The sequence below is a fragment of the Cheilinus undulatus genome, linkage group 17, assembly GCF_018320785.1.
Source record: "Cheilinus undulatus linkage group 17, ASM1832078v1, whole genome shotgun sequence".
Classification (NCBI taxonomy): domain Eukaryota; kingdom Metazoa; phylum Chordata; class Actinopteri; order Labriformes; family Labridae; genus Cheilinus; species Cheilinus undulatus.
The window spans coordinates 28,017,722-28,039,818 of record NC_054881.1 but is presented as its reverse complement, the minus strand read 5'-3'; the positions used below and the strand labels follow the sequence as shown (position 1 = coordinate 28,039,818).

Below are 22,097 nucleotides of genomic sequence, written 5' to 3'. Positions count from 1 at the left end.
AGACTTGACAGATGTTCAGAAGACAGTCATTGACACCCTCCACAAGGAAGGTAAGCCAAAAAAGGTAATTGCTAAAGAAGCTGGTTGTTGACATGAGTGACAGAAAATATTGAACTTTTTCATGATACTCTAATTTTTGAGATGTACCTGTACAAGTGAACTGAAGGAAGTTTACCTGTTCTGACAAGAATTCCCAACATTCCTGTGTTCTGGGCCCCGCCTACATCATCTCTTGCATCCTGTGGGTATATACAAAAAGCCATAGGACAACAAAATTACAACAATCAGAAATTTGCTATAATTGTTTCAATCAAATTTGGGCATTTTTCTGAGAATTGTTCTATGACTATATTAATACTTCAAAAGAAATTAATATTTAGAATGACCAATGTTAGACTTCATTCCCAGGGACAGCCTGAAGTGTGGACAAGCAAGTTTTAGGCTGTTAAGAGTAAATGTAACTTGCTAATAATAAAACATTATAATCCTTACTTACATCTCCTATCATGACTGCTTCATCTGGCCTGCATCCTAAATCGGACAGAGCCTGTTTGAAGGACACAACCAAAAGTAAAAGACAAGTCTCATTTATGGTAAATCAAATTTCATATCTGGTAAATTTATTGAGATGGTATCACAAAAACAAAAGAACAATGCCAATTTTACTTCAAAAAATACTATTAAGTAAACATCCTAGTTTTATTCTAAATGCTGAAATTATTTTACTTTGCACGCAGAAATGAAAATATTCTACAAAAAACAAAATTATTAGCCCCCCTGGTGCCAATAGTCAACTGTGTCTTTTTGCTGGATAGCAGCCTACAGTTGTTTTTTGTAGCTCTCAACAAGTCTCCTGAGGAATTCCAGCCCATTATTCTTTGGCAAATCTCTCAAGCTCCAGATTTGATGGTCCTGGAATGGACCTCTGTCTTCAGTTCACCCAAGGGGTTTTCAATGGGATTTGAGTCAGGGCTTTGTGCAGGCCACTCAATGACGCTCACTTTTGACTTCTGAAGGTAGTGTTTCACCAGGAGCCACATATGTTTTGGGTTGTGTTTGAAGACAAAGAGATGACCCAGACCCAGTTCTGCTGCTGACTTTTTCAGGTTTTCTTTCAAAATCTCAATATATCCTTTCTTCATGGTTCTTTCCACCTTGTCAAGGTTACAGATGCACTTAAGCATCCCCACAACATAATACTCCCACCACAATGTTTCATAGTGGGGACGGTGTTATTTGGGTGATACGCCTCTCCCTTCTTTCTCCAAACAACACCAACATCTCTATGGCCAAAGAGCTCTAGTTTAGTTTCATTTGACCAAAGGACATGCTTCCAGTATTTAAAATCTTTCTTCAGGTTGTCCTTAGCATACTTAAGTCTGGCTTGAAGGGGTCTCTTCTGCTAAAGGGGAGTTTTTCTTGGTCTTCAACCTTGCAGTCCATTCCTGTGCAGGGCTCTAGTAATGGTCTTCTTTAAGACTAAAATTCCTGACTTGGCTAAGGCCAGCCACACACTAGACAATTTTCTAATCTGAAACGATTTTAAAACCGTGGGAGACCACAGACTTCAGGACAATTTCCAAAGATTTTTCATCTTTCATACTCTGAACACACACACTAGATGACTCAGCCAAACTGTCAGATCACTGGAGACCACACACCTGCAGACCGGCCTACGACCTCGCGTGATCAGATGACTTAAGAAAAAAACAAAACACGGATGTCTGCCAATACCGTCTTGCTGTCTCTCCACAACATGCTGCCCTGGCATGCATTACAGGTGCAGCAAAAATCATAAAACAAGGGATAGACTCAGGACGAAATCCTGGCTGAAGTTAAGGTACAGTTGTGTTTATAGTTGTGAGCGGTGAAAGCATGTATGTTCCAGCTGTGACGCTACCCCGTCTGCTCGCTCTCATTGGTTTTTGTGGGTACTCCGTCAGTGGCACTACAACCTAGAATCGATTCGGGATTTTGGAGATTACGACGCAGTTTGGAGCAGTAAAACAATCGTGTTGACACCACACACAAGGATTTTTCAGACAAATAGTCGTTAGCGACTATTATATCCTTCTCCTGCTTTGTGAGCATCAACAATTATTTTTCTCAAGTCTAAACTGATTTCTTTTGGTTTTGGCATGGTGCCTTCTCAAGTGACAGCTTAAACTCTGAGACTTTTATACTATGTGTAAACTGGGAAATAACTGTTGGTTTTATCCTGTTTTTACAAGCTATGAAAATTGCAAAGTTAAGGCACATCATTGACTGACAGTGGTGTTGCTAACTAAAAGGTCAGTTCTAAAGGGGGCTAATAATTTTGACCCTGGTAGTTTTTGGTTTTACTGAAATAATTTTGTTACTGTGTGCAAAGTAAAATGTTGTAAGTATCCAAAATAAAAGTAGGATGTTTGGAAAAGTTGTCTTAAAAACTCTCCACTCTGTTTAACAGCACTTGGGAAAAACTTGAGAAAAACTGAGTTTCATAGGGGGGCTTATAATTTTGTCCTCAGCTGTACAGTGCAGTGAAAAAGTATTTGCCCCCTTTCTGATTCTTGATAATTTTTTTTTTTTGCATATATACTCCCCTTAAATGTTTTGAATCAAGAAAAAAATTTTACTATCTCACAAAGACATCCCAACTAAATAGAAAAACAGTTTCTAAATGATGATTTTATTTATTAAGGGTAAAAAAAAATTCAAACCTGTCTGGGCATATGTTAAAAAGTAATTGCCCCCTAGGAATGGTTGGCCAACCAAAATTACTTCAAGAGTGCAACGATGACTCATCCAGGAGGTCCCAAAAGAACCTAGAATCACATCCAAAAAACTGCAGGTCTCACTGGTCTCAGTTAGGGTCAATGTTCATGACTCAACCATAAGAAAGACACTGGGCAAAAATAGCATCCATGGGAGAGTTCCAAGGTCAAAACCACTGCTGACAAAGAAAAACACAAAGGCTCATCTCACATTTGCCAAGAAACATCTTGATCATCCCCAAGACTTCTTGAGAAATACTCTGTGGACTGACAAGACAAAAGTTGAACTTTTTTGAAGGTGTGTGTCCCGTTGCATCTGGCGTAAAAATAACAGCATTTAATAAAAAGAACATCATGCCAACAGTTAAATATGCTGGTGGCAGTATGATGGTCTCGGGCTGCTTTGCTGCTTCAGGACCTGGACCACTTGCTGTGATTGATGGAACAATGATTTCTGCTGTCTACCAGAATATCCTGAAGGTGACCGTCCAGCCATCAGTTCGTTCCCTCAAGCTCAAGTGCTCTTGGGTTATGCAGCAGGACACCGACCCAAAACATACCACCAAGTCCACCTCTGAACGGCTCAAAAAAAAAAACAAAAAAAAAAACAAACAGGTTTTAGAGTAGCCAAGTCAAAGTCTGGACTTTAATCCAATTGAGATGCTGTGGTGGGACCGTAAATGGGCAGTTCATGCTGGAAAGCTCTCCAATATGGCTGCGTTAAAGCATTTCTACAAAGACAAGTGGGCCAAAATTCCTCCACGGTGAAGGGAAAGACTCATTACCAGTTATCACAAATGCTTGATTTCAGTTATTGCTGCCAAGGGTGGCACAACCAGTTATTAGGTTCTGGGGACAACTACTTTTTCACACAGGGCCAGATAGGTTTTAATTTTTTTTTTTTTCTCCCCTAATAAATAAAATAATCATTTAAAAACTGCACTTTGTATTTACTTGGGTTGTCTTTGTGGATAGTAAAATTGGTTTGATGATCCAAAACATTTAAGGGGGGTAAATATGCAAATACTTTTTCATGGCACTGTATACACACAGCTCTTTTTTGTGAATTAATCTACTCAGTCCAAACATGAAATTATACATTATGACCTGCATGAAAAAGGTATTTTCTGGCTTCCCAACAACAGTAGCTTTACAGTCCGTGGCAAATTCAAGTCCTGTCACAAAGGGCCCAGGACCAAGGGCCAAACCATCCATACGTTTGTAGTATCGAGCCTTATGGATGGCGATGAGAGGAGCTCCACTGAGAATCAATCTGGGGAAAGTTTTACATGTTAAACAACCTGCACTGTACAAGTAACTCTTAGGCAACATAAGATTTTGAGTCAATTAAAAGGAATAAATGTAATACAAGGAACAACATGTTGAGAAATCTTATTTTCTGTAGTTAACTGATGAATTTGGATGGATGGACTTTACCACCTGAAAGCCTTGTTGAGCATTTGGTAGTTGAAGTGAACAGGAGCGAGTCCGATAACAACAGCGTTTGGCTCCGATGTGTCAATACCTTACGGTAGAGAAACATGGCACATGACAAGAGTAATTCATCAGTTTTAATCCTTGATTAGTTGGCAGAAAATTCTTTGTCTTTGTTGGAATTCATTCAGACAGACACACACAGACCATCATGAAGGTTATTAAATGTAAAAAAAAAAAAAGAAAAAAAGAAAGATTTCCTTAAAGCCTGTGGGCACTATCACTGATTTTGACACCGTAGATTACAGAATGTGCAACGCTACATTCTGGAACCTGCGTTTGATCAAGTGGCTGCAAAGTCTGGTCCCTCTGAATTTTATGCAATTTGCTCTATTTTTTCATATTTTTGTCAACTACTGATGGATATTTCTGCTGGGAGAAGAGTTTATTCAAGAGAGGAGCTTCTTTCATTGAGACGGAACAAATCTGGACAACAACATCCAATTTCTGTGGACATCTTGAGGCGTTTTCGGGGTTGCCGTGCTGGTGCAAAGGTGAAGGCTAGGAAATGGAGATATAAGCCCTTTCTTCCATCAGTCATCAGTCAACTCTCTGCGAGCTGGAGATAATGGTGAAGACTGAAAAAACATACCGTGAATGCAGTCTCCTGTGTTTTACTGAAACCTGGTTGAATCAAAACAACTCGGACTCTACTGTGGATCTACCTGGCTTCACTCTCATAAGGTCAGACAGAGATGGTAAAGCTAGTGGCAAGAAAGGAGGGGGTCTGGCTTTATTTGTTAACCAGAGATGGTGTAACTCTTCACACATAACTGTCAAGGAGAAGTTGTGTTGTCCAGATACAGGCAGTTGCCCTTCGGCCATATTATGTTCCAAGGGAGTTCAGTCATATCATAACATATACATCCCACCCAAGGCAACTGATTTGGTTACGTGTGATGTTTTGCATGATACTGTTGCTAGGATACAGACTCAACATCTTGAGGCACTTATAATAATATCAGGAGACTTCAACCATGTCACCCTCTCCTCTCACCTGACTGGATTTACACAGTTTCTTAACTGCCCTACCAGAGAAAACAAAACCCGAGACCTGCTGTATGCCAACGTCAAAGAAGCTTACAGAAGCATGTTGCACAAGTTGTAGACATGCTCAAATAAATGGTGGCTTTAACTTTAGATTGAAAAAATAGTTTGTTTTTAGGATTTTTTTTTTTTTGTGCGGACACTGCAATCGGCACACAGAGGCTGAGCCATCATGCAGCTATTTCTGGGAAATAATATCTTCTTAAAATGCAATTTACATTGTTACAAAGAGAGTTACAGCCTTGTGCAAAAAATAATGAGGGCAGGTGGTGAGTGTGCTGTAGTATTTATAAGATCACAAGGCAAATTTTACAGTTATCAGAGGGCTTCGCTTAATAAATGGTGCATAGCCTAAATAAGGTCTGTCATATTACTTTTTCATTACTATTATTAACATAGAGTTAAGTAAGTCACAGGCTGTCAGCTGCTACAAACACGTGTACACAGAGCCAGTTGCGCATGGTTAGGAGGATGTGAGGGCCACATTGAATGTCCTTCCTTGTTTCATCATTGTAATTCATCACATTGTGTGTTTGTGTCAGACTTTTGCACTGTTCATTTATTGGCAGAAGGACAAAGAGAGGATTAGTTCAGCTTAAATGGTCATTGACCCAAAGTTTATTAAAGAGGGGGAATTATACTTTTCTGATTTTTAAAACATAAATATAAAGTCACAATGTTGGGTGTCCATACTCCACGTATGCAAACTTTCAAACCCCAAGATAAACGTATGTGGCAGAAATCTTGGAATGAGCATATAAACTGATGAAAACGGTTCGTTGAAAATCTCTCTGAGATTCTCCCGAGACGAGATTTCGATGGAGCGAACAGGGAGTGAACTGATGAGGTCATCGCAATATTATCTCCTGACTGGTTCGTTGTTCGTCCATGCTGCCAGCAAAGCGGAACAGACAGCCCCCACAAGGCCTCAGCCATTTAGCCATTGAAACACAGTAATTAAACACTTACCAAACAGATACGTCTTGCTCTATCCTTCGCTGCTGCTGGTTTTCTTCCCCCTCTCTCTCCAAACTATCAGGATTAGACTCCGGGTCTAACACGTACGGATGTATATCAAAATTTGCCATATTTTACTCAGTTGGACTGGTTCATTCAAAGTTTTCAACTACTAGCATAACAACATTAGCCACATTAGAGGGGGTGGGCACAAAACATTGAGTCCTGCTGCCGGCCAGCCTCCGGAAAATCGGCCAATCGGAGGAAAGCAGGTCTGTGGAGCAGGGGGTGTTAAAGAGACAGCAGCGAAAACAAAGCATTTCAGACGAAGGTTAAAATAAGGGGTTTTCCGGACGCCGGTGTGAGAAACATGAGGAGTTTTTTGAGCTGTAAACCATGTGAAGCTACTATGTGGGCATCAGAAAGATGGTGTAAAGCCTTGAAAAAAGGCATAATACCCCCACTTTAAAGATTACATATAAAGTTACAAGTGTCACATGTGAAGGAAGTGATGGTTGCTGAATACCACTCTTGTGACCTCAGTGATGAATGAATTGAAATATTTTGTTTTAATATATCTGCAGATGCCACAGGTTGTCTGGTTAGAACGGGAAGATGAGGAAATTACTCCAGTCACACTCTCTCTCTTTTGAGTTGCCACTCATTTATTGCTGATTCACTCAGATGAAGCCAGAGGATGGTGTACATTGATATTTGTTCTATGATGTTAGGATGTGTGTGGTTTCTACAAATAACGAATAAAACAACAAAGCAGATTAAGTCTTAAGTTTGAATGAATGACAAATACTGCATCCTATTTCTCACATATGAAATTATTAAACAACAAATAAACAACAGGATGACTCTAACACACAGAAAAGAGTCTCTAAACTTTAAGAGAGTGTCATCAATTTACTAATTCCAAGCTGTATGTATGCTGTTTCACAAAGTGCAAACATAGGGAGAGTCAAGTAATTTGACAACGGTCCCTATCCTGGCGCAGTGGAAGCTCAATTTTCTGACATAAATAAAACTAATGGAGCTTAAATATACAACAAACGTGATGACAAACTGAAAGATAAGGCATCACTATATATGAATAGAATATATAAAGGTTCATAAACAAGCTAAGAACTAGCATAAGTCAGTCACAGATCAGCAGAATCCAGACGGCTGTCTGTGTGCACGCTATACACAAAGTAAAGAAACGTCAGCGTGAACAACGGCATTACAGTAGAAAAATACAAACTTAACAGAACAAGAGATATTCACTTACGTTCTCATGGACGCACAGAATAATGAACAACAACAGTCCTGAGAATGAGGGGAAACGTGCAGCTGCCTGCTCTGCTATGATACCCCACACAGAAGATGCTTGATGGATTGGCACTGAGAGAGGGCCGAGGTCAGTGACTGGTCCAGAAAGGGGGTGATTGGCACGGGCTGCTCACGTGCGTAAGAATGATGACTGACTGAGGTACAGTCTGCACTGGAGATGCTGAAAGTGGGTGACCTTTTGTACAGTCACAAATATCACCCATTTTTGCGTCTTCACCCTCACTCTGCCCAGAGATAGGAAAAAGTGAGCCCCCATTGAAGAAAGCTCCCGAGCACAGAGAAGTGTCTCTCTTTTAATCCTCAGGAGAGGATTCTCCTACAGTTCCTGGGAAGGAGTCCTGTAAATTACGACACTTCCCAGTCCAGTGTGGCTTCCTCAGTGTGTAACAAAGAGTGGTCTCACTAACGTTAACCTTAGCTGTTCTCCTCACTGTATACAAAAAGAGCCACTCACTTATAACTCTAACCTTAGCAGAGGAAAATGTTAAATATATATGGAAAATACAATGTATTGTCTTGTAAGCGGGCAACGCTTCTGTGTTAAATGCCTCTCTCAATTGTACAAGCTGACCTAAACCTTCACATCTTAGGCATAACACTATCTCTTACAGTGCATTCGTGTTTTAGCCTTAGAAATATTTTATATAAGCCTGAATGATAGACTATAGTTGATGTCTATTGAGACACATGTTGCTTAATTAAGCGTGTGGTCAGAAATCCTGTGCAGCAGGGCCTTACAGTGCGGCCACTAACAAATTTTGAATCTGCTATAGGCTTCAAACTATGGAATGGAAAGCAATTGAATATGGCATGTAGGTTTAAAATGAAAAATTGCATTTTTAATATAAGGAAGGCAATTGCATTCTTTCAAAGAGTTTGTACATTACACAGTCATACTTTCACAGAAGTTCTGAGTGGCTGAACCAAACCCTGATTCTGTATTTGTATGTACAGTTGAAACCAGAAGCTTACATACACTATATAAAAAGGCACATAAACTTTTTTTTCTCACCGTCTAACATTAAATCAGATTAAACCTTTCCTGTTTTTGGTCAATTAGGATTACCAAAATTATTTTTATTTGCTAAATGCCAGAATAATGAGAAAATGATTTTTTTAGACAATTTTTTATTATTTTCTTGAGAGTCAGAAGTTTACATACACCAAGATTACTATGCCATTAAACAATTTGGGAAAGCCCAGATGATGATGTCATGTCTTTGGAAGCCTCTGATAGTTTTATTGACAACATTTGAGTTAATTAGAGGCACACCTGTGGATGTATTTTAAGGCACACCTGAAACACACTGCTTCTTTTTGAAACATCATGGGAAATTCAAAAGAAATCAGCCAAGATATCAAGAAGAGAATTGGGGACTTGCACAAGTCTGGTTCATCCTTGGGTGCAATTTCCAGATGCCTGAAGGTGCCACATTCATCTGTTCAAACAATTATACGCAAGTATAAACACCATGGGAATGTCCAGCCATCATACCGCTCAGAAAGGAGACGGGTTCTGTGTCCCAGAGATGAACGTGCTTTGGTCCGAAAAGTGCATCTCAACCCAAGAACAAAAGCAAAAGACCTTGTGAAGATGCTGGCTGAAGCTGGTAAGAGTGTGTAATTATCAACAGTCAAACGAGTCCTGTACCCACATGGGCTGAAAGGCCATTACTCCAAAAGAAACATAAAAAAGCCAGATTACAGTTTGCAAATGCACACAGGGACGAAGACCTTAATTTTTGGAGACATGTTCTGTGGTCTGACGAATCTAAAATTGAACTTTTTGGCCATAATGACCATCGTTACATTTGGAGAAAAAAGGGGGAAGCTTGCAAGCCTGAGAACACCATCCCAACTGTGGGGGTGGCAGCATCATGTTGTGGGGTTGTTTTGCTGCAGGAGGGACTGGTGCACTTCACAAAATAGATGGCATCATGAGGAAAGAACATTATGTGGAAATACTGAAGCAACATCTCAAGACATCAGTCAGGAAGTTAAAGCTTGGATGCAAATGGGTTTTCCAAATGGACAATGACCCTAAGCATACTGCCAAACTGGTTACAAAGTGACTTAAGGATAATGAAGTCAATGTTTTGGAGTGGCCATCCCAAAGCCCTGATCTCAATCCCATTGAAAATTTATGGGCAGAGCTGAAAAGGCATGTGCGAGCAAGGCAGCCTACAAACTTGGCTCAGTTACACCAGTTCTGCCTGGAGGAATGAGCCAAAATTCCTGTAAACTATTGTGAGAAGCTTGTGGAAGCATATCCAAAACATTTGACCCAAGTCATACAGTTTAAAGGCAATGCTACCAAATACTAATGAAATGTATGTAAACTTCTGACTCTCAAGAAAATAATAAAAAATTGTCTAAAAAAATGACCTCTCTCATTATTCTGGCATTTAGCAAATAGAAATAATTTTGGTAATCCTAATTGACCAAAAACAGGAAAAGTTTAATCTGATTTAATGTTAGACGGTGAGAAAAAAAAGTTTATGTGCCTTTTTATATAGTGTATGTTAACTTCTGGTTTCAACTGTATATGGAGCAGTATTTTCCAATTTTTTATTTCTGGTAGAGTATATTACTCACTTTGGAAGAGCTGTAATAGGGGAGTGTATGTCAATGATATATAATCTGCAACACCTCATATAAAGTCTGCAGTCTTAGGTTGGATTCACACGGCAGGCCTTAATGCTCAATTCTGACTTTTTGCTGGGATTGGATTTTTTTGTCACATTACTTTTTAATGTGGCCTGAGTCACACTCTGGTTCACAGTCCTGAACATATGCACAAAAGAAAAACATCAAAGACAGAAGCCCGGTATAAAAAGATTACTTCATGATTCGCATAATTAATGGTCGAAAACAACCTGCAAAAGACTTAAGTACCATCCTATAAAGTTATTAAAATAACTTCATGGTTAGCTCTGTGTTATCAGTACTGTTAAGGTGGTTTACTTTTTACCATTACCTTTGTAATGTAGGCTGAACAACTAAACAAAATCAAGTCACTGAGGTATATGAGCTGATTGTGAGAGAGGGATAAGAAAAAGAAGGACTGACAAACAATCTGGTTTTTATATAAAAATTCCAAGGTAAGGTCTATCAGTTTGTGCAGAACTAAGTCATATACATTTTAAGGTCTAACAACATCACATACAGGCTGCTCTTCTCTCTCTTTGCATACTGGATTTTGGTCCACATTCAACAAGGCAACAATTCTGAGCTGGCTGATGGTATGGCAGTTTTGGCCTCTTTGGGGATGAAAAAAATGAATGGGTTGTAGCCACTCTGATGGGTTTTTTTTTGCTCCCTTCAAGCTGTTTTAATGAGCTTCCATAACTATATTACCACCCACACTGAAAAAAAAGTTTTGTTGATCCTACTTAATTTTATAAAATTTAGCAGTTGCCCACAATATGTTTATCTAGATCTACTTATATTTTTTTTGGTTTACTGAACTTAATGTTTTTAAGTAATCTCAGATGAGTAATACAGGTACATTTAACTTAATAATTTTGTGTAGCAGGTGCTAAAAATTTTTAAAGAAAAGTCAACTAAACCTAGGTTAGACAGACTTGAATGAGTGGAGTTGAATTAACTCAATTTTATCAATTTTAGCAGTTGCACAAAAGAAATTTGCCTAGATTCCACATATGTTTTTTTAAGTTGACTCAACTTATTATTTGTAAGTAATTACAAATTAGAGGAATATTTGCTCACATTAAGTACACAATAAAACAAGATGAGTATATCGTAGGTAACTGCTTACCTTGAAGTGTCAAATAATAGTCACTGATACTTTTTTTTTAATGTTACCATTTTACCCAAGGTGGACTAACTTATGCCACCATTTGCAGCAATGACTATTAGTCATGCACTGAGCCAGTAAGTGAAGTTTCACCACTGTCAATGTATCATCCACCACTCATTGACATTAACAGCAATCACATTGCCCCCTTTAGGCAGGATATCTTTAATTGAGACAGCAACTCCACTCATGGTGCATTTTATTTAATTATTTTATTTAACCTTTAAATAACCAGGAGAAAACCTCATTGAGATTAAAAATCTCTTTTTCAAGGGTGTCCTCGCCAAGACAGCAGGAGCAAACTGAGTGCATAAAGGTTTAGTGCCCAAAGGCATTCTGGGAAAACTGCAGATTTGTCATGCACATGCTCACACAGGGCAGTGTGTGGTCCTCATTGGAACACAATATTTTTATGTTCCTGGTACACAATTAAAATCAACTAGCCTGAACCTATTTTTAAAATTTAAATCACTTTAGTTTAATACAATTTTTTTAAATGTTATTTTAACACATTTCAAACCAACTTATTTTAATGCAGTTTTATTGTTATTTTTGCACAATTAAAATCAACTCATTTAAAATGGAGACAGCACATTTTGAAATTACTCAAAAAATACAAGAAGGATTGAATTACACATTTAAATCAGTGAAACAAACTTAATAATTATATGTTACAAATACTAAGGGTCAAAATCTGTTTTTCAGTGCAGTGTCATGGGTTTGGATTTTCTTGAGTTAAATTTTGAGTTACGTAGGTTTCCTGTGCTATTTGTGACTGACTACTAAAGAAAAGATTTAGATCTGGTTCTTGAAGGTGAAGGTGAAAGTTTGAAGGTAAACCAGAAAGCAAATCAAATATTAAACTCCATACTGACCCACGCTTCAACATTTACCTTATTAAATGTATTCTCAATATTTCACTATAAATACTTATTTCAAACACTTTTCACATCCCAGCCCATTAGTCACTGAGCTTTTTAAAACTTCTTGTGTTTATGTTCTGTTGAGAGTCCTTTGAGTTAGTTTATCATCTGTTATAAACTCTGTTTCTATTATTCTTCTATTATTCATCTCTGATGGTGTTGTGAAGTTTCACTGACATCCACTTGCGTAGCAGCATCCAATCAGAAAGTGACATCCAATAAGGGGGCGTGTCTTTTAGTAAAAAAGAGTTGCGGGAAGCCTGTTCTCATGTGTCTCTGCTCATGGATCTTCAAATTTCAGTCCTCAGTCTTCAATCTTCAGACCTGCTAAGGGTCTTTGGGACAGTCCTTAAGATGGTGGATCATAAACTACTTGCAGTTTGACCGAAGACTGAGGACCGAGGACTGATAAACAAGCGACATGGAATCCACTGCATGTCTATACTCCCAGTGTTCTCCAGTGACTATTTTTGGTGAGTTTTTGTTAGACCTTTTGGACGTTCTAGTTTTGTTTTGTTTTCTTTTGTATTTTGCATTTTGATGCAGTTTCAGTGCCTTTGCGTTTGGGTCCTCCTTTTGAGTTTTTGCCGCATCATCACACTCCAGTTCTAAGGCTACATTCACATTTCAGGCTTTAATGCTCAGTTCTGATTTATTGCTGAGATCCATTTTCCTTTTCTTTTATGGTTGCTGACATTACATTTCAAAGACCCTGTAAAGTGAAAATGAATCTGTATTTAGGTTTGTTGTATAAGTCACTGTGTTATGGATCCCTAAATCAAATTTCAGCCAAATAAAACATCTCTAGGTTTATCAAATAAAGCTTCAAAATTCTGAAAAATGAGGCAGTAAAATCTGCTCCAGGATGATGTGGGCGTGTCTGTTGAATGAGCTGGAGCCACGCCCACTCAGGAGAAATACGATCCTCTCAGATTTAAAAAACAATGTTACAATCTGAATGTTGACCTTGTGATCTGACACACAGCTGCCTGGCTCTGTGCCACAAAAAAGTTTTCTGGCTCAAATCTCTGTTATGATGCTTTAAATTATCCATAGGCCACTGTGGCTGATAGATTTGGCAAATTTGCCTCACAATGAAAAAAAAAAAAAAAAGAAAAAGCATTTAACTGACTCAATTTTCAATAAAGGCAGTGACATCAGCTAACAACAGACTATACTGAGATGAAATGCTCTGTAGTAGTATTGTTTGTATTGTATTATGATGTTAGAGGGGCAGGGCCATTCCCTACTGTGGGCTCGTGACATGAGCCCACATATTGGCACCACCCAAACTAAACCCAGCCAGGAAAGGGGTGAAAAACTTTCTTACAGTCTAAATCCAGAATTCAGTCACATGTAGATCTCAGTGTTTTCACATGTTTACAGCAACCATATTCCAATAAATCTATTGTGTTAACACAAAAACTTTGGATTTCACTTTACAGGGTCTTTAAATATGGCCTGTATACAGACTGCAGTTTGAACAGGTCACAGCCCTGAGCTGACCTGCATATGCAGTAGAGAAACATCATGTCAACAGTGTGAGTTTGAGGCTCCACTTCAGCCACACCCAGAGAGCTATTCAGTAGATTTACCAGCTGACAGCTGGGTTTATCCCCCAAAATTAAGTCCAGCTTTTTGTGAAAAAGATACATGATCTGACCGTGACTTCTACATTGGTTGGAGTCTTTAGCCTCTTTAAAATTAGCTTTAAGGCTTTTCACTTACCTTTAGAGCTTACAGCTAAGTCCTGCTATGGTCATGTTTAACCATTTCTATCTGAGTTCTTAAAACAAAAAAGAAAAAAAAAAAGCTCAATTAAAGTACACCCCCAAGTTTTGCATGTATTTAAGTGCTGCTTCACTAGCTGCCTCCATCACTGCTGTCATCCATTAAATAAAAATTCCAATCATTTTATGATTTTACATGATAAATCGTCCGTCCCTCATCACTTGTACATATCAACATCAGACATCCAAGCGACCATTTTGATCCTTCAGCATCTGACAGGAAGTGGGTGTAACTCTCACATGAAACATCAGATTGCCTTCAAATATCACATGTATTATCAGCATCTGCCACTCTACAAAATTCAATGTTAATTTCACAGTTATGCTGTAAGGACCCCTACTGTAAGATGCAATTACACTTCAAAAATAACAATTCCAGTCTTTTTTCAGTGTTACACCATAAATAGTCCATCCCTCATCACTTCTAAATATCAACATCAGACATCCAAGCGGCCATGTCAGCCATTTTGATCCTTCACCATCTGACAGGAAGTGGGTGTAACTCTCATATTAACCACCCGATTGCCTTCAAATTTCACATGTATTATGAGCATCTGCCGCTCTACAAATTTCAGTGTTAATTTCACAGTTTTGCTGTACCATTCCCTAATGTAAGATGCCATTAGCACCTCTAAAATTAAAATTCCAATATTTTTTTGATTTTACATGATAAATAGTCCTTCTCTCATCACCTTTACATATCAACATCCACCTCTGACATACTGCCACCTACTGTTGAGGGGCAGTACTATATCATAAACAAAGTGCACTGTGCTGATTTTTTTTAACATAATGATGCTAAAAGGAGGATCGCCCTGGTCTCCCTGCCATGCAGCAGCACACTGCAGGGGTTCGCATACACCCCACTGTTGCCACACACTGGCGGTTGTGTGACGCCTCAACTTGCGCCGGCGTGCGAGGGCCCTTCAGTGCTGCTTGCAGCCCTAGTTATTATTGTTATCCATGAATTTTCAAATTTACTGATTTATAAAAAAAATGGAAAAAAAGTAAAGCACGTTATTATTTCTTGATGAATATGTCCAATTATAATTATTTACTTGCATTCCTGAACAGAAAAATGAGTTTTAGTGGTTGAATGTTATGCTTGATTAATTTTGATTTCTCAGAGAAGCCCAGTGAGCCGGGTCAAATTTGGGTATAAAAAGGTGAATTCAGTTTGAAATTCCTCATTCCTGTTGAAAATGGTAAAACGTGGAGAGCTGACTGAAAATGAAAGAGTCCGCATTAAAGCACTTCATGATGCTCGATGGTCTCGGAGACAAATAGGGAAAGGCATAAAGTGTTCTCCCAGTGTGGTCAAGTATGCTTTGGAGTCCATTGCCGAGACAAAATGCGCCAAGGAAGAGGCAGGAAACCAAAGTTAACTGAAGCAGATGTCAGACACCTCAAGATTTGAAGTACTAGAGACAGAAGGAAGACCACTGCTGATCTTCAGGCAGAGATGAATGGTTCTAGATCAGAGTCTGAGAAAGTCTCAGACCATAAGCAGATGACTGACGGAACAAGGCTTAAAGGGAAGAATAGCTGCTAAGAAGCAATTATTGAGTTCTGCAAACATCCAGAAACACCTCAGATTTAAACACAAACACTGGACTGTTGATGACTAGAAGAAGGTACTCTGGACAGACGAGTCCAAGTTTGAACTCTTGGGTCAGCATGGTCGTGTTTATGTCCGCAGGAAAGCTGGAGAACGTTTTCATGCCAGATGCATTGCACCCACAGTGAAACACGGTGGAGATTCCATTATGGTATGGGGTTCCATTTGTGGATACGGCATGGGCAAATTAGTGAAAATCAACAATATCATGAACAAGAACGTCTACCACAACATCTTAGTGCATCATGGAATCCCTTCTGGACTGAATCTGATTGGTCGTGGGTTGATATACCAACAAGACAATGACCCCAAGCATACTTCAAAGCTATGCAGAGACTATTTGACCAAGAAAAAGGAATCTGGAGTACTGGAACTGATGGCCAAGTCAAAATCCGGATTTGAATCAACTTAATTGTAAAAGAAGAAAACTACAGTTCAAAGATTTAACTCAAGAGCACATCCTTCTCGCTGCCAACAGCTTTGGTTGCCTGGCAACCTAACATTTTTCAAATTAAAGGTGCCTGGCCTGTGTGCACTGTTTCTTGCAGTGAGTGGCGAACACTCTGGCAAGGGGCAGATCACTTTTGCCGCTCTACAACTGATAACACAAAAAGGAAAAAAAAAACAATTATATCACAACTCAAGTTATCCGATTCTTGAGTTTCTTCTTTTTGTCCAACCATGAAATTTTTCTAATGAAAACAAAACAAAACAAAACAAAACAAAAAACAATAAATGAAAAAAAGAAAACTTCTGTCATTGATTCAATATATCTGGAAAACAAAACTGGTGAAGCAGTTCAACTTTTGATCCTCAATTGAATTCAAATTGCCTTGAGGTATGTGCCCTCTCCCCTGTATTTTTAAATGATGAAACAGCTTGTTTCTTGATTTTGGTTTTCTCAATTCAAAATGAAATTGGTTGGCTGTTAAATCACACATCCCCCGTCCTTTACAGAAGAATGACTAATGACTCAACAACAGTGGCATTGCTACAATAGGCAATGAGCTTGGATTGAACCTTTCAAATTGTCTGACTACTCAAAATGCTTTTACACTGCAGATCACACCTACCCATTCACAACCTTTCACTCCATTCTCTCAACATTGCCACACTCATGTCAGAAGCTGTTATGAAGAATTGGCCAGGAGTGTCAGCTTATCCCATTCATATGCATCCACAGCCATTTACACACCATCAATGAAGCAGTGGGAGCAAACTGTAGTCAAGTGTCTTGCCAAGGACACATTGTGTGTCTGCCAGAGCTGGGGGTCAAACCCACAACCTTCCTATGGCAGGGCGACCAACTATACCTACTGTGCTACTGCTTATTAAAGATGCAGTAGGTAATTTTTTTCCCCATTTTTTTTATAATTGTTAAAAAGTTCTTTACATCCCAAGCACATGTAAGAATACATTTAATTCTCTAAAATTAATGTGAAAAAATAGGGTTGTCTTGAACTGCACAAAACATTTAAAGCGGCCCAAGTAACATGAATCGCAAGCCGGCCTAATGTCCTGCCTACCTCTGAACATGTGTTGCCACTGCCCAGAGTATGACGTTATCTAATGAGTTGTACAGACTGCATTAGACAGCAGTGGCATAGAAAGAGAAGGTAAAGTTTACAGCTCTACTCTACCAGTATCTTCTGCTACACAGCACAACAAAAAGAAGACAATAGTAACAGAAGGCAAAAAAAGGAAAGAGCATTTGGATTAAAGCTAGAGGAAAAATTTAAGTAATCAATGGGGCAGCTTTTCAGTCGTGACAACAAATGAGAGGGTTGAAGGGGGTGAAAAACGGCATCACGTTCCCATGTTTCTGCAGAACAGGTAAGGAAATCCCCTCATTTATCGTCTTTGTGTGTGAATTTGTTTTTTGTAGATACTGGATACTATAACTATTAATGCTTTAGGTCAAAGCTACAGTACACTGTAGCTCGCAGATCAGCGAGTGCTCTGTAGTATTGTTTACACAGCATGGTACGTTTATGTTATTAGGGCCCAAGCACCGAGTGGTGCGAGGACCTAATTGTAATCGCCAGGATTATCCAAATTACAATTTGCCGTCATTGCATGGACTTTTGAGGCCCTTAACATTTCTGAATTCGCAGGAAACTGTGCACGTACATCCAGTCTCGCGAAAATTTCAATAATTTTTGGGTCTCCAACATGAAAATTCAGAATTGCAAAAATAGCGCCCCCAACAGTTTTCAAAGTTAAAGCCCCCTCCTTTGACTTTGTCCTAGATACATCAAATTTTGTGCACAGGTGCGGCCTGGGGAGATCTACAAAAAGCCTCTTGGGCCTACACTCTATCTCCAACAGGAAATCCGCCATTTTGAATAAATATTCAAAAAAGGGGCTGTTTTTGGCCTTTTCCAGGGGTCATAACTGAATGAACTCGTCCGAGGGATTTCATCCGATCGACTTGGCACAGAGCTATGTGAGAAAAAAAAAGCTATTTGGTCCCATGCCGAAATCTCAACAGGAAGTCCACTAGCCTCAATGGATGAAACAGGAAGTAGAATTCTCAGGGGCTTGTGATATGTGTAGAGCAATAAAACTTGCCAACAACATTTTCATGAGCATGCTCAGATAGCTGATGTGATGTTTGGAGGTGCGCGTGGCCTATTGGCTCAATGGCGCCCCCTACAACATTTCAAAAGTTCAGCCCCCTCACCTGGTTTAACCTAGGATTTTCGAACAATTGTGGGCAGATGCGTCATGTCAGGCCGCACCAAAAGTCCTCTTGGACCAATATCCTAAGTCAAACAGGAAGTCGGCCATTTTGAATTTCTTTGGTAAAACAAGCCATATTTTTGGGGTTGTATTTGAAAGAACTCGTCCTAGGGCGTTCATCCAAACTACTTCATCTTTGGTAGAGAGCAAGAAGATATGTCTTCGGTCAAAAGTTATTCGGGGTTTTCTCATTAGTCGAAAGGTGTGGCCATGGCGGCCACTTAAATTGAAATGCTTCATCATGTGATAAAAGTGGCTGATGCTCACTAAAAAATTTTCATTTATTATCAAGATTGGCCAAATCCTGCTGAAATTAGCCCAGAGACATCCTTCAAAGTAGTTATTACTCAGTTTTGAAGGTCAAGAGTCCTTACCTAAAATGGTGTGGCGGTGAGAATTTTTCATGCGACATTTAACACGAAGTAGAATTATCTAGTGCTTACAAAACTTGTAAAGCCATGAAACTTACATACTCACTAGCAAAACGAGATCATTGATAGGATGAGTGTTGGGTGTGCGTGGCTTTTTGGCTCAGTGGCGCCCCCTACAATTTTTTGAAAATTCAGCCCCTGCAGCAGGTTTAACCTAGGATTTTGAACGTTCTTGAGCTTATACATCATTTTAAGTTCTGCAAAAAAGCCTCTTGGACCCATGCTGTCCGACATAAAGGAAATCCGTCATTTTGATTTTCGTGGTCAAAAAGCAGCATATGGCAGACATCACAATTTTCAAAATTCCTTTTGAGGAATTCATCCAAACACTTTTATGTTAAGGATATTGTAAGAAGACATGTCATAGTTAAAATTTTCATTAGAAATTTTTCATTAATGTAAGGGGCGTGGCCTTGGTGAATTTTTCTTCCCCATTAACAGGAAGTAGAATTATCCTGGGCTTAGAAAATGTGTAAAGCCATGAAAATTGGCAGAAAAATACCAAACTATGAAATGAGATGATTGATAGGATGATTGTTGATGGGTGTGGCTTATTGGCTCAGTGGTGCCCCCTACAATATTTGAAAAATTCAGCCCCTGCAGCAGGTTTAACCAAATATTTTGAAAACTCTTGAGCTTATACATCATTTTAAGTTTTGCAAAAAAGCCTTGTGGACCCATGCCGCAAAACAATCAGGAAGTCCACCATTTTGATTTTTTGGGGGGCAAAAATCTGCATATTGCATGCTTCACAATTTTCAAAATTCCTCTTGGGGAATTCATCCAGACAACTTCATGTTAAAGATATTATTAGAAGACATGTCACTATTCAAATGTTCTTGGAATTTTTTCATTACTGAATGGGGCATGGCCATGATGAATTTCTCTTTGCCATGAAAAGGAAGTAGAAATAAAGCTGCAAGCAGCGATGACGGGCCCTCGCAACTGGTTGCACGTCAGGATGTACTGCGACCACGGGTGTATGGCAACCGTTGAGTGCCAGCAACAGAGCGTGCTGCCCGTTGGGGTATGTGGGTTTGCAACACTCACAGTTTCACAGAAACAGAAGGTGATCCCCCTCATTAATTTCCAGAGCTTGCCATTACTTTGGCAGTAAAACCAAATGAATATGAGGCATGAGCCCTGAAAGTCTGGAAAGCTGCTCCAAAAAATGAACAAATCACTGGATTGTCAGCTCACAGCTCCTCTTTCTGCTCTGCTTGGCTCAGTTGCTCTCTCTCTCTTCCCGTTTTGCATGCTTGCAGCCTCACTCCCTCTTCCTCTTGTTCACGCTCACTCTACAGGAGAAAATGACTGAGTGGCTGAAAGCATTAACTGTTCTCAGATTGTTGCAATCATCAGTGTGGAAGATAGAGGAGAAAATACAGAGATACAGATGTGTACAAGTTTGTTTCATTATTATCTTCAATGCTTTGATATCTCCTCTCAGATTTTTTTTACCATGTATTTATGGATAAACAGACAGATACAAACTGTACTTTACTGCAAATCAAGCACCCTCAGTATTTTATATTTCATGCCTTCGACACAAGCCGAGACTCCTCAGATTCCAACAGTATCCTTCTTGTCACTTTATGATCAAAACTCAAGGAGTATACAGCAGACAACCAGACCAAGCACAAATCCCATTTGATAATCAGAACAATAAGTTTCATCCTACGTATAAAGTTTTTTTTTAAATTAAAGGTTCTCCCAGTCAAATAAATCCACCTGATACCCCAATGTCTTCCCATCACTTTGACCCTTCAGAGCCTCACAGCTACAAAAACGTGGTCTTTGCTGCCATCTGGTGTGTCAGTGAAGGTTTTGACCTTCATATTATACAATTCTGTAGCTGTAACAAGAGGGTTTGGATTGACATGATGACACGATTGAAACGCAGGATTCAGAATTATCTATGCATACATGGAACTATTGATCACAGTCTAAAAAATCTTGACTACAGACACTTTATAATAAACCCAATTCTTTTATATCCAGACTATTGCTCTCTCTAAATCATTCAGATATATTTCCAGTTCTTTTAGTTCCCCCCACCTTTTATTCATGACTTTTAATGTTTTGCCACAGTGACAGATATGTAAAATAAACAGATATAGATGCATAAAAAACAGAGGTACAGATGCATACATGTTTGTTTTATTATTTTATTCAGTGCTTTTATATCATCTCATTTGGGCAATTTACCTTATATTCATGGATAGACAGAAGTATACTTTGTAATGTGTTGTTTGCTGTTTGGACCCTGTCCTTAAATATGGTGCAATGCTGTGTATCATCAAAAGATGGCAGCATAGCCTTAATTTCGGTTCCATTAAGAGAGAACAGAGTTTTAAACATTTCAACATAGAAAATGACAAAAATAGACTTGCTTTTGTTTTACAATTTGGGTCTAAGAGATCCTGAGATGAAAAATATACTGAAGCATTTTCAAACACCTAGGTAATATGAACTGCAGGGGCAGATTTTTTGAAATGTTGTAGGGGACACCACTGAGCCAAATAGCCACGCCCACCAACAATCATCCTATCAATCTTCTCATTTCCTAATTTGGTATTTTTCTGCCAAGTTTCATGGCTTCGTAAGTTTTGTAAGCCTAGGATAATTCTACTTCCTTTTCATGGGGAAGAAAAATTCTCCATGGCCACGCCCCTTTGAGTAATGAAAAATTTCTAATGAAAATTTTAACTATGACATGTCTTCTTACAATATCCCTAACATGATGGTGTTTGGATGATTTCTCAAGAGGAATTTTTAAAAATTGTGAAGTCTGCAGTGTGCTGCTTTTTGACCACAAAAATCAAAATGGTGGACTTCCTGATTGTTTTGCGGCATGGGTCCACAAGGCTTTTTTGCAAAACTTAAAATGATGTATAAGCTCAAGAGTTTTCAAAATATTTGGTTAAACCTGCTGCAGGGGCTGAATTTTTCAAATATTGTAGGGGGCACCACTGAGCCAATAAGCCACACCCATCAACAATCATCCTATCAATCATCTCATTTCATAGTTTGGTATTTTTCTGCCAATTTTCATGGCTTTACACATTTTCTAAGCCCAGGATAATTCTACTTCCTGTTCATGGGGAAGAAAAATTCACCAAGGCCACGCCCCTTACATTAATGAAAAATTTCTAATGAAAATTTTAACTATGACATGTCTTCT

The 22,097-nt window shown here is 38.9% G+C and overlaps 1 protein-coding gene across 1 annotated transcript in view; it reads right to left on the bottom strand.

Moving 5' to 3' along the window:
* Positions 1 to 22,097, bottom strand: part of hdhd2 (haloacid dehalogenase-like hydrolase domain containing 2) — a 45,304-nt gene that overhangs the window by 853 nt on the left and 22,354 nt on the right. The window contains exons 5-8 of the mRNA XM_041810433.1: positions 4,197 to 4,281; positions 3,864 to 4,029; positions 497 to 547; positions 176 to 239 (exon numbers count right to left, since the gene is read on the bottom strand). Coding sequence (XP_041666367.1) covers positions 176 to 239; positions 497 to 547; positions 3,864 to 4,029; positions 4,197 to 4,281 — 366 coding nt within the window. The remainder of the gene's footprint in view (positions 1 to 175; positions 240 to 496; positions 548 to 3,863; positions 4,030 to 4,196; positions 4,282 to 22,097) is intronic.